Here is a 13,724-nt window from a genome sequence, read left to right as displayed (position 1 = left end):
ACATTCTACAAGTCAGGACTTTGATGGAAATTGCACAAGACAGCCAATCCCACCCTAACTCAGGGCGGTTTAGGGGGCTGGTTTGGTTGGTTTATTTATCTTGTCAAAGCAAATTTATTTTCAAAATCTACAGTGTTATTTCAAGATATTCTTATGAGCTAGTGACATAAGATAAAGGCCTAGAAGCAAGACTATTCCACACCTCAGTGCCAAGGAAAATATTTAAAACAAACATAATAAATATTAAAAAAAAAAAAAAAAAAAAATCTTTCTTCAAAAGCCTGTGCACAAGATTCAAATTTCTCAAATAAGATAGAAGTTTTTGTTTTGAAAGGCATGTTGAATTAATTGTTATACTACTGATCACTGAGACACGACAATGTTCTCAAAAACAATTAGCAATTTTCAGAGCCATATGGTCCGACTGTCCAATTTTTTAAGGTCTCAGTTGTGAAGTTTCCATTGACTTGCCCTTACCCTTCTTTTCAGTGGTAAAAGTTGTTGCTCTCTTTGGTGATTCTTAAAGAAAGGATGGAATGGAAGCAAGTCCTTAACAGTAAAACAGACAGGTTAACACATACCAGAAGAAATAGCCTCTAAAGGCAGGCAAGGAATTTATATCCGATTCAGCCAGCCACTTAATACTTCGCTAACAGCAGCTGCTCTCTAGCAAGGTGTTCAGGGAGATGCATCGCTACAGCAGACATCACTTTAAGGGGCAATTCATGTTAGAAATGTACCAGGCTGGAGAGCTAATGCCACAAGTGACCTTTCAAAATTTCAGAAACATTGTTTTGAGTTTACCTAAAAGCAGGAAAATGAAGATGGATGAGAACAACTAATGTTCTTGTTGCAAGAGACTAAATGATTTATATTATGATTTTCATTACAATAACACCTATTCACAGAATGGGGGGAAAAAAGTCAAGCAGATCTACCTGTCTAGAAGTAAACAGGTCCATTTTCAAAAAGACTAATGCTTTAGAGTCAATGTGATGCTCCCTATTCAATGTATTAGGGCAACTTCCTAACTAATAGAAATTACTACAACACTACTAGCTTGAATGAGTTACGACAACGTACACACACTGAGGAGCTGGTCCCTCTTTTCTTCCAGCTTTTATTTACATGTCTAAGACACTGCCTGCCAGAATACACACATTTTTACAAGACCTCAAAAAAGGGGAAAATACATGCTTGAGCTATGATTTGTTTTATATGACACAAAAGTAGTAAGCAATATCTGAAGGCTGCCTTTGTGGTTTAGGAACAGGATGTGCTATAAACCTTTAAAAATGCAGATAAAAAAAATTATACAGAAATGTTTTGACAGGTGTGCACACAACTGAATTTAAAGTTTGCTCTTTCTTCACAGGAGGCTCAGTTTCAGAGACAAGGATTTTAAATGAATTATACATACATGAAATCTGGGGATGGATGAATGAATAATGAATAGATGAATGAGTAAATGAGTGATCACCTTTAGTGTAAGTTTGAACGCATTAAAATGAATAATGAACAAGGATGGAAATGCAGTTTGACAACTCAAGTTCACTTCTAAGGAGACACAGGAATGTATATTTTAATTGCAGCTGAATTCAAAGGCAAAAGAGATGCCATAGATGACAGAAACACTTATACCTTTGTCAACCACTTCAAATGACAGGGGGTTTATACAGTATGTTCAGTATATTCCATGAATCGTAAGATTTATGGTCCAAACTGCAAAACTAGATACTATTTGCATATTATTAAGTACAAAGCCAGATGTTAAGCATGCCCAAATATGAGGGATAGAGCCCCTCTCCTATGAGGACAGGCTGAGAGAGTTGGGGTTGTTCAGCCTGGAGGAGAGAAGGCTTCAGGGAGACCTTATTGCAGCCCTTCAGTACTTAAAGGGGGCTTATAAGAAAGATGGGAATAAACTTTTTAGCAGGGCCTGTTGCGACAGGAGAAGGGGTAATGATTTTAAATGAAAAGAGGGTAGATTTAGACTAGATATAATGAAGAGTTTTTTTACAATGAGGGTGGTGAAACACTGGAACAGGCTGCCCAGAGGTGGTAGATGCCCCCCATCAAGGTCGGGTTGGTCGGGGCTTTGAGCAACCCGATCTAGTTGAAGATGTCCCTGCTCATTGCAGCATGAAGGCGTTGGAGCAGATGATCTTTAAAGGTCCCTTCCAACCCAAACTATTCTATGATTCCACAGGAATGATGTTCAGCTTTATAATTCAGCATATATTCAACATTATATGGTAAATTAAGTTCTTTTAACCAAACAAAATATTGCATTACTCAACTGGTACTTCTATCTATCCCCAGCCACCTAAGTTTCTTTCTGCCTCTTTGTCAGCTCTGAAAACACAGCCCTGCAAACAGAAATATGTTTGTCAAAATCAAGCTTGCAAGTAGACCTGACTTCAGTGTGATGCAGAAGGTGATTTCAGTAGAAGCTGGAACAAATATCGATCACAAACTAAATTATAAACTAGTTATAAACTAATATCCTCTGGCCATTTTTGAAGCCTTTTATCATACCAAAAAAAGGACTGTAAAATACTGCTTGACATTGTTTGACATATTATTTGACAAAAATACTGTTTGACATATTATTAGAGTGTCAAACCATTTCAGTTATGATGTATCCACTCCCATAAGTCTGAACATTTGCTGATGATTCCACCTGAAACATCCAAACTACATGAAAAATTGCTAACCCTACGTAAATGCACTATGATTGCTTGAAAGCACTGACTTCCAAATCCCATATTTAGTTCAGACCAGCTGCTAACAAGTGTTGGCATGGTCCTAAATATTGCAAATAAAGGGAATAATCTGAAAATGTAATTGATTATCTGCAACCCCAAAGGCATTTCTCATGGAAGCATTATTTTTGGGTTTTTTAAGCCCAGCAGGCAAAATTGGCTAAAGAATGTCAGTATTTTCACCACTGTGTTTCTTTTGAGATAGGTAACTGCTATTTCACAAAGGAACACCTACTTCCTCACACACGACAGCTCAGAACAGCTATGAAACGCAAAAGAAGTAGGTACAGTCTGCTTTTGAAGATTTTCATAGCGAGGTCAATAATACTCTCAAGTGCTCCAAGACCAGGCTTCAAACTTTCTTGCTGTGGCCTCCCAGCTCACTGCCTCCTGTCTATGAGCTGGTAGTTGTTCTTCTCTGTCCTGCCTATTTTACGGTATTCCAAAACGCACCCCGCTGCTCCTTTCATGAGCATGAACCATTTTACAGCCATATGTAGCGAGACAGAACCCTCCATACCATGTGAAGTCTGCAGCAGTGAAGGCAGAAGAAATGCAGCAGAGCTGCGTTGCTCCATCGTCCCTTTTCCCTGCCTCGAATTGGCTGCATAGCTTCAGATGGTTCATTTTGAGTGAGATGATAAAAGTGTTCACATTAACGCAAAATTTAGAAGTGTAAGATTCTAAATGAGGAAGGGGGTAACAGATTGCAACAGCCAAAAGAAAGAAACTCTACTTCTGTGATCAACATAAGATTTGTTGCTTACACTTCTGTGTCCTAACAACATGTGAACTGACGATTTTCCTTAACAATAGTTTAGCTTCCTTATCGGGAAAAGCCCAAAGCATTTAGCTTTTTATAACTAATGTGCAGCCATACAATTAGAACAACAACAGGTATGCCAGATGGTGCGTATAAAACTGAAACAATGAGGCTTAGAGAAGCTACCTTTCCAATTTTAAAACAATAGTCTCACAAAAATATAAGGCAATATTCGTACCAAACAAGCATTTGGTACTTCTTGTAACATAACAGTTTAGCCCGTACTCCGTTGTACTTTCAAGTAACAGTACCAAAAAAAAAAAAATAAAATCTAAATTTTGGAGGTCAGGGCATTAAGTATTGAAGTCAAAAGTTTAAATGCGTCCATTAAAGGATTAGGGTATTCTTGGACCAGAGTTATAAAATTATTAAAGAATGCCAGAACACACTTGCCCACTTGTTGCATTTTTGACACGCGCCTGCTCTCACTTTCAAAGACTGCCTTTATCATCTGCAACCAACACTGGCAATGTGTTGCTCTTGTATAAAAGAATTTATTTCTCAATGAAAATGCTGACCCAGTGTTTTTCATTCCTCAGGATGCAAGTATAAAAAGCACAGGAAAGAGGTGTAAAAAACAGATTTTTGTCCAAATTGGTACTAAAATTGACATTGCAATCATTTGTGAAATTATTTTTTATCTACAAATTTTAACTACCAATGATTCCTGCTTGCTCTGCATAGTCCTTATAGCTGTGCACCACCTATATCTAACACAGTTATCATTGTAATGTTCCTCTGATATACAAAAGTGATATTACCCATATTTTACAAGTGGGAACGAGGAGGAGAGAACTGTTAAAGAACACAAACAAGACCTCATGGAACATCTGCTGGCAGAGAAGGAAAAAGCCTCCAAAATACCTGGCCCCACTCATTCCTTAAGGATTAACTTTAGACTGGGGCTGTGAGCCTTCTAAATGATACCCACCAGAATCAGGGTCCTTTCAATAAGCTCTATACAAATAAACTCAGCCCCTACCCAAGAAGTCTTTGGATTTAAGAACCCATTTCTGGGTTTTCAGTAGCATTAAGAGAGGTCCAAGAACTAAACCTTGCCCAACTGAAGTATGCAGTGAAGCACCTTCCAAGTTTTGAAAGCCTTACTAAGAAAACCACAGGATCTAGGGGAGTCTTGCAACCATGCATACGCCAAGCCCCAGAACCACCAGAAGAAAAAAGCGCAAGACATGAAATCAGTTCTATAACTAAGGTGCAAAAATTAAAACATAGCAAAAACTATTAAGCTTGAAATACAATATCTTGATAAAAGCAGGCAAGACTAGAGAGATGCATCATGCCACTACACCTTATACCTTTTTTTATCTGGGTCTCATTCACATTGATAGAAAACTGTCATTTTTTAATTACTAAAGATCAAGGTTTGACCTCAGTACAGAAAAAGTTTGCATTTACCTTATTCAAATTTTCATCTTTCACTGAGTCTTCATAAATGAGTATTTTGTCCTGTAAAGATTTCTTCAGAATATCTATCTTATTTCTATTCCTGGATCCTGGTGCTTTCATTTTAGAATGCTGCTGTAAGAAGATGAACACAAAATGTTTTATTTGTGAGAGATATATAAAGATGCTAACATTAAGATTATTACTTGCTATTATTGGCAGATCCACCAATTAATGAAACACCTGGCAAGGATGGCTTACACTGAGAAAAAAATTTTCTGAAATGAAGGTACTGCCTATTGATTCAGAAGATTCCTTTCAGACAAAGTTGGAAATTTCCTTTTTTATTTCTTTCAAGTAGAATTATATATTCATCCTTTCTATGAAAGCAGCTAGCACATAAATTTGATTTTAAACAAGTTTTAGCAGAGATAATAAGAGAAGATTTTAACTGATACGTTGTCTCTGCGGCATGGTTAAAAATGAACAAAGAATATTAATTTAAGAACTACATTGTTTTCAAGACACAGTATATGAATCACAAATGAACCATGATAGTATTAAGGGGCACCGTTCCATGTAATCAAATTATTCTTGACCTTTATATTTCTTTACAAGAATATCAACTAAGTATAGTGTACTCTTGGGGAAATGATAACATCTGTTCAACTATAAGGCTTTGCAAAGTCATTTCCCTACTTTAGAAATTATTAAGGTTTTGAACTAGGCTAATTCCTAGTACAATTAACCCAAGTTAATTTACACATTTAGAAAACACAGCTGAACCAAAGCAAAGCAAGGGAAAGTCCTCTTTTTTATGATGGTATCAGATACAATTTGTACAGGAAACACTTTTTTTCCCCCTCCTATTTAAGAACTGAAAATAATTTACGACTCCACAGGTTTTACTTTTTACTGAAGGAATTAAACATCCCTCAATTTTTTTTTTAAAAAGTGCTAGATTTGATAGACAGACAGACTTCTTGTTGGGAATATGTCTGAGTATGCCTCATCTTCTACATATTTAGATTTGGAAAAAAAACCCCAAACCAAACCCCACCCTCTGTATACACCCAACTCTTTTGAAAAGAACGAAACAGAAATCAAGCCCAAGTTCTTGCCAAGAAAAAGCAGGTAGTTCAGGAACTTCACCTTCCTAAATGGACAAGGGAATGTAGGAGAAGTGTGCACCACTGTCGCACCTATGAAGAAGCTACAGACCCATATTTGCAGCCGAGGCCAACAACCTGCAGATACACCCATGAACCTCTTGCACATCCCCACACTGATCCCACATCATTCCCACCTGTTTATTGGTCATTGCTAAATTCTGATCGACTTTCAGCATCTCTGCATCCCTCTGCTCCATCTCGAAAGCCTGAAGCAAGGTTCTGGCTCTTATCTTGGGCCAAGCCAAGCTGCTGTCTACCTGAGAGAAGCAGCAGTGCAGCTCTTGCCTCATTCTAAGCAATTCCTCTTCTGACAGCGACAGGGGTAAACTTAGAAGCTGCCTGTTAAAAAAAACAAAAGCCATTTGCTGTTCACTGATATAGGCAACGTTGCATAAAATGTAAGCAACAGCACACAAATGCTTCACATGACAATGATCATCCTGTTTTGTCTTACTCATATATCAGTTAATGATTCCACACACAGCACTGAGCTACTCAGCAGGTTCAGAATATCCTCGAGGATACTTTAAATTCTGCATACAGAACTTCCTGGACTGTAAAACCTCATTTTCAAGGAGAAACAGTTTTTGAATATTTAATAAATAAATAAATAACTCCCAGCACATTCCCTATGCACACAATCCTTCCACCTCTTCAGACAATAAACCCCCTGAACTTAGGGCTGAAATCAAGATAAAAGCTTCCTGTAAAGCCTCCCTGTGCTGTTTGCCAGCACTTAGCAGTCACAGCTACTGAGAGGGGAAAAAACTAAAATAAAAAAGTCTCTCTCTGTTATAAACTCCTATATGTCATTCCTGCCATCACCAAGTCACAAGGGTTCCAGCTGTTCTCTGTAAAAAAAAGCTTTTAGCAGTCTGAACAACACGGAATACATTTTAGCAGTAATTTGAATCACTCAGAGTTCCCATTTTGCAGAAGGAAGGTTCTCAACATAGACATCTGGGGAACTGATCCTCGGGTCAAGCTGAAGTTGACTTAAAAACAAAGTATGCTAAAGCCGAAATTCTTCTTCCAGTTGTGACTAAACTTAGACTACAGTCATCTTCTTATCTTGTAACTGAAATATTTTCTTAAGAGTGTTTAATAAAAAAATAGCATAATTTCTTGTTTGGAAATTTTCTCTATTTCCCCAAAAATCTATTTGTATTTAAAGCATGAACAGCGTATTTTTTAACAAGTAGTTTTCTTTTAAAAATATACTATATGTGATGCTTTTATTTAGTATATCACAGGCCTATACCACCTCATCATTTCACTAAAATATTTCTGAGTTTAGAAGTCCTTATTTCTGTTTACTGATTCAGCAAAATAGAGCTAAATCCTAAATGAAAACATTTTTAATGCATAAAGTTTTTATCTTCAAAAAATTACTTACTTTAAGGCAATATTACTCCAAGCAAGCATTTACAATATGCTTAAACGTTTTTCATATTGCCTTCGAATTTTAGAAGAAAATCCATACTATATATCCATATATACAGAACCATAGAGATATAGAACACAATACAGTCACAGTTTTGTCACGTTTATGTTTAAAAAGGACTTTAAGCAGAAACGATCTTCATAAATATTTTGGACTAACTCACGGTCTCTTTGATAAGCAACAAAAATGAAAAGCTATCATTCAAAATAATTCTTTGTGAAAACTAGATAGCAGATGAGAACATAAACATGAGAGCTGGCATCTGTCATTGAAATATCAGAATTGACAGGCAGTGAACTGAACATAAAGACAGTGACAGATTTTACGGGGCTTTTGATAGGACAGTTGTGCAAATGCTGCAGTTTTTGTATATATTTTCCAGTATTTTACTGAAAAAAGCCAAACATCTCACTGTTGCTGTAAATAAAGATATCATCTAACACATACAACAGGTGACACTGCAGGCTGGAACACAATTATCATGGAATTGTAAGTTAGAAACAGGAAAGACGTGTTGGGTCATACAATCTACTTCCCTGCCCCTGCAGGTCTGTTTTCAGCAATGCGAGTAAGAGATAGTAAGACACGCTAGAAAATACATTGAAATGGCTTACAGAAAAGTATTTAAAATGCTGAATAAAATACAAAGCCCTTGAAATTAGAACCAAAACAAGACACAAATGGATTTTTTTTTAACAAAGCAAATGTAACGGGCAAGGTTTCTTTTTATATTCCTGTTATATGGTTTTACTCTGTGCAGCAGGCATACTTATACAGATGCTGTCTGGGCAAAACTGCCCATGCAAATCTGTTTTGCTTTAAAGAGGTATGAAGGAGAAACCTTTACTCATGTCTTTTTGGGGTTGTTTTGGGGTTTCTTTTTCCTTCCCCCCTCCGCCCCGCACCTCTGTTCAACCTCTTATGCTTGGTACCATTTGCTCCAGGGGCAGACTAATACAGGTTTCCCTGTTCCAGTTGCTTCCCCTACAGTTGTGATTTTGACAGCAGACTATTTTTTCATGTTCCCAGGTCGCTAACAGTGTTTATTATTAAATAAACATTGTATAGGAAATGTACTGTAAATATTCAGGTATTAAAACAACTAGTCATAAATGTAATTGAAAGCTAAGAAGAAATGCTAATGAATGGTGCAAATCTCTCAGGGACCTTGCTGCCTGGTCTGAGAAGCACCATGCATGACCACTCTTGGCTGCAGCCGTGGTCTCTCCCTGTGCAAGGTCTCCGAATGGTGGCAAGGCCACCACCTATCTTCTCACCTCCTCATCCAGAGTCATGTCGTAGCAGGCAGCGATGGCCATAAGGTGCAACCAGGGCCAGCAAACCTCTCTGCAACATGGCCCACGCCATGATGCCTCTCTGGCTTGGGGCTTGGCGCCAGGGGCACTGTCAGCAGGCCAGATTGGCCAAGTCTTATGTGTGGAGCCCACAAGCTGGCGAGGTAGGCTATCACGCTGTGTATTTATGGAACGTGTGGAAATACTGGGTCTGAGCTTAAAACAAACCCGACAAGTAAGGCTTGACTTGTGGTTGGAAGGAATATATTGAAATTGGATGTGGCGCTAATTGGATGGGGAAGCATTCAAGGCCAGGCTGGATGGGGCTTTGAGCAACCTGCTCTACTGGGAGGTGTCCCTGCTCACGGCAGGGGGGTTGGAACTTGATAATCTTTAAGGTCCCTTCCAACTCTAACCATGCTATGATTCTATGATTCTAATTAGGCCTGACATACTAAATGACATTTCCAAAGTGTCCGACCTCTGAGAACAGACTGAGAATAATAATGAAAGAAGTGCAAGTGAAACCTGATACAGCGTAAGTGGAAGCATAAAAATATCACTCCATGTTTTTGGTTTCAAAACCGCTGTTTCCCTGGATTCCCGCTGCAGGACTAGGAGTGCTGGCTCAAAAAAGTCAATTCTTAAGTACCTGACAGAATCAATCATTAGGAATTATACCCGGACAGGTGTGGAAACTCCTAGTTCATCTCTATTTGCAATAATAACTAAGAAAAGGGTGCAGAGGGATACTTGCATGAATACTGATTGTTCCCAGCTCCTTAATTTTTTTTGTTCCAAAATGCTCGTTTCCAGTTCTTGGCTGAGATTCTGCCTGGTGAGCTGAAGCAGCTCTTCAGCTGCCGTGCTCTTGTCACGCTCTTCCCTTTCAAGCTGTTCGTGTTTAACCATCTCTTTTTTATGCTCCTCCACAGCTTCCAGCAGGAACATCTTTGGCACACTGAGCTTCACCAGTTCTTGCACAAATACTCCATACTGAACACGTTTAAGCTCTTCAACAGTTTTCTCTGTTAGACTAAATAGAAGCTCTTTCAGCTCTTCACTGGCCTCATCGTCAAGCTTTTCAGTAAGTTCTTCAAATTCAATGGTGTGATCTCTCAGAAGATTTTTCCACTGGCTCAGGTAGTGAGTGATCTCCTTAGAAGTTTTGAAAGGGTCTCCAAGTGATAGCTGCTCCTTCCGATGCTCTTTCTGCTGATTCATTTGCCAAAAGGAGGAACAAGGTTAAGAGAAGGAACATCTCAAATTCTAGCTCTTTAGAGGTGTATTTCACAGCAACACAAAATTTCATCCTTTTATTTTTCAGTGTTTTCAAAACTGCTTTTCAGTGTCCAGAGACTTACCTAGCCCTCAACATGCTGGCTTCATGTGTATTTAGCAGGCCTGTGACAATTCAGATTATTGTTAGATAGAAGGGCTAACACAGGCCTGGGATAATTTAGATTGTTGCTGGATAGAAAAGCTAATACCTAAACAAATGCGTGATACTGTGTTTTGACACAATCCCAACTGGCTGAACTGCAATGATCTGGCAGCGTTCCAGAAGTGAATCTGGATCAAATACCAAGGACAAAAAAGAAGAAAAAAAAAGTGAGAGGGAAAAAAAGGTCGTGGGTTTTTTTCCATTTTATTTTCCCCATCTTACATCATGCAGCAATTTCATTGGAAAGCTAAACCAAAGCTACCTATACTGAAAAGAAATAAACTCCCACTGATATCTGTTAAAGAGCAGAAAACACCGAAACATGTATCCCACAAAATGTAAAATTAATCTCACCTAACTTTGGTCATCTAAAGAAATATCACCTAATCCAATATGGTTTTTTTCTACATCCTTTAGGCAGAGAAAGACAGTGACCTTTGGATAAGAACTCCCTTCCATTTATCTCAGATCACCTGCAAGTCATCTTTCATCGTGAGATGATTTGGAGCTTTTGGACTTAGCCTGGATTTTTAGATGGCTGAGGTTTAAAGGTGACATAAGTCCTACCACAAGCAGCCAAAGGTACAACACTTTTTAAATAGCTTTGTTTTGTAGCTGAATTTTAACTGTGCTGTAGAAGTCATTAAGTCACACGTATCGAGGAAACCCATAGAAAACCATGACTGTCACCGGTCTGTTCCATCTCCCTCCAGAACCTCAGCCGGCCTTTGCCTGTCTGCACGTTACAGAGGCTTGTCACAACCCTCTTGGACAGGTTAGACTAAGTGGAGGAGCTTCACAAGTTTCTCCAGTTATATTACTTTCTGGCACATTTTTCTAAAAGAACAGAAATTAATTACTGCATAATTAATACAGCACATGGCAATATACAGCTAAAAACAACAGACACTTCTTTACACCCATGCTCCTGGAGACGTTGACCCCTGTACTAAGAAATACACTTTATTTTTCAATTCACTCCATTTTTAATTCATGATAAGCCCTGTGAAAATAAATATACTGAAAATAATTACCTTTTGTAGCACTTCCCGCCTTCGCTTGGTAATGAGTTTCTGGCAAAGCTTTTGCTTTTCTTGTTTTAAATCATGATCGAATTTCTGTTTAACAGAATTAATTTCAGCCTCAGCTCGGTCCAGCAGCACTCCCAAATGGCTTTCAGGTAGATGGCCTGCTCTGTAATAACAGTGTTTCAAGCCTGTTATCCAAAATTCTTAAGAGCAAAAGTATATTTGAGGCAATTAGTACCATAATAAGGCTCAACAAAGTAGACACACAGAATGATCTTTGTTTCTTTAGCAGTGATACCTGGGGGGATCAAACAAGCAAATGGAGAACAGAAAGATAATCTCAGAGATGAGTGTAGAATTAAGGCAGTTTGTGAAGGTAAAGCGAAGCAGCATGAAGAAGGAATGGGAAGAAGGAAGGAAGGGAATGCAAATGCAAAACCAATTACATATCAGTTAGTAATGTAAGCAATATTCAAATGAGACATTTTAAACCTTATATATTATTCATAATATTTACATTTTTCATTTAAGGCCCCTGGAATGCAATTCTAGATGTCTTTTATAGCTCCTTCTCCTCATTAGAAACAATTTTCTCTTTAAAGGATGTAATCTAATCAAGTAAAACAACTAAAAATTATTTTAAATTATTTTAAATACACAATTATTTTAAATACACATAGCCATGAAAAGATTTCTATTCTGATTTCTTATTACATTTACATCACCAGAAAAATTATAAAGATTTCAAATTAATAGTGAAATACTATAATCCAACAGAGCAAATTCTCAGTCTTAAGCACACAGTGCTTTCAAAGGGAAGTTTGAGACTACAGTCTACCTCCAGTTGCTACAGTAGTTAATTCCAAAGAGTAAGCAAGATCCCATTCATGCCTGCAACAGTCAGAAAAACCTCCCTCTCCACAAACTCAAATTGAATTTCAAAAATTACCTGCTATTATATTAACACCAGAAATTCCACAAAACTTTCTCAGACAACAGAAGAATAAAAGAACACCTTAGTTCAGACCAGGCTGTTGGACATTAGTGAGTTATAATTTCTAATATTAAACACAGTGGACTTCCAAAATGTGGGATTGAAAAGGTCAACGTGGAACTTTGAGTAGAAAGTACCAATTCCTGACCTGAACCTGGATGTTGTCCAAACACTTTCTGGTTTATTCTTCAAATCCTCATTTTCAGAAGACATTAACACTACACACAGAGCCTGGATTCAGCTGAATCCAGGGCTTCCAAGTCCCTGTTCCAACATGTTACCTTCATACACTTGAGTAGCAGCTAAACATTGCAAGCCCTTCTCCAGAAAGGAGAGTCTCATTCTGGTTTATTAGGATTTGTTGATACTGTATCAGCTTAATTCCAAATAAAATCCTCAAAATAAAAGCTAAAAGAAATAAAACAGAAGACCAATGTATTAACTTATTTGCAGTCACTGCATCGTAACTGCAGTGGCCAGATTCCACAATTCACACCTCTCCATCTACTGCTCGAGCATCCACAAGTATCTGAGCAAGTCACAAAACATTATGCCCTAAATAATGAATGCACTGGAGAGAAACTCAGATCTACTTTATCACACAGTTATGTCAACCAGAGTGTGCCTCCTTTTGCAGAGCTTTTCCAATGTCTATCTATTGTATTTCTTTACTCTTCTGCAAAGAGGATTAAAATACCTCTCAGTAACTTGAGAGCGACACACCAGCATTGTTCTTGGATCTTTTTGCCAAGTCATTTTTGCCTTGAAAGCAACCAATGTTAAATTTCAGTGTTATGTCAAAAAACCAAACCATCACCAATGCCCTACCCGTATTTGGTAACTTGCCCCCCATTTTGATCAAACCCAAGGCACAAGATTAGTGAATAAAAGGTAAATTTATTACAGTGAGGAAGTGAGGCACGACAATAACCAAGATATTATTTTTAACACCTTCATCCTGTCTTGTACCGAGGAAATAAACCCAGGCTTGCTGCATCCAATTAAAATCCCTGTCCAGAGAAGTGAAAACGGGCTGCAATAGAAAAAGATAGACGTGCTGGAACCACACAGAAAATGAAAGATATAGGAAAATCTATGCAACACAGAATGACTGGAAGATAATACATACCTACCTATTCTTAGGATGAAAAAAACATTTAAAAAAAAAAAAAAAAAGAAAGAGCTTACATTATTTCAGTTTTATGTGGTTTTATTTAGAGATCAAATATGACCACAGCTCACACTGAAGGTGATGCAGTGTGGCAAATCTGATCTACTTATTTATTTGGAACCTACTTATTTAGAAATCCCTGATAACAAAAATAATGAGCAAAAAGCCTACCAACACAGAAAGC

General features: G+C 37.8%; 1 protein-coding gene across 1 annotated transcript in view; it reads right to left on the bottom strand.

Moving 5' to 3' along the window:
* EVC2 (EvC ciliary complex subunit 2) overlaps window positions 1–13,724 on the bottom strand; it is a 77,878-nt gene that overhangs the window by 16,621 nt on the left and 47,533 nt on the right. The window contains exons 13-16 of the mRNA XM_074147630.1: window positions 11,382–11,541; window positions 9,657–10,118; window positions 6,299–6,499; window positions 5,005–5,127 (exon numbers count right to left, since the gene is read on the bottom strand). Coding sequence (XP_074003731.1) covers window positions 5,005–5,127; window positions 6,299–6,499; window positions 9,657–10,118; window positions 11,382–11,541 — 946 coding nt within the window. The remainder of the gene's footprint in view (window positions 1–5,004; window positions 5,128–6,298; window positions 6,500–9,656; window positions 10,119–11,381; window positions 11,542–13,724) is intronic.

The sequence above is a fragment of the Numenius arquata genome, chromosome 5 (assembly GCF_964106895.1).
Source record: "Numenius arquata chromosome 5, bNumArq3.hap1.1, whole genome shotgun sequence".
Taxonomy (NCBI): Eukaryota; Metazoa; Chordata; class Aves; order Charadriiformes; family Scolopacidae; genus Numenius; species Numenius arquata.
This window is presented reverse-complemented; position numbering and strand designations above follow the sequence as displayed.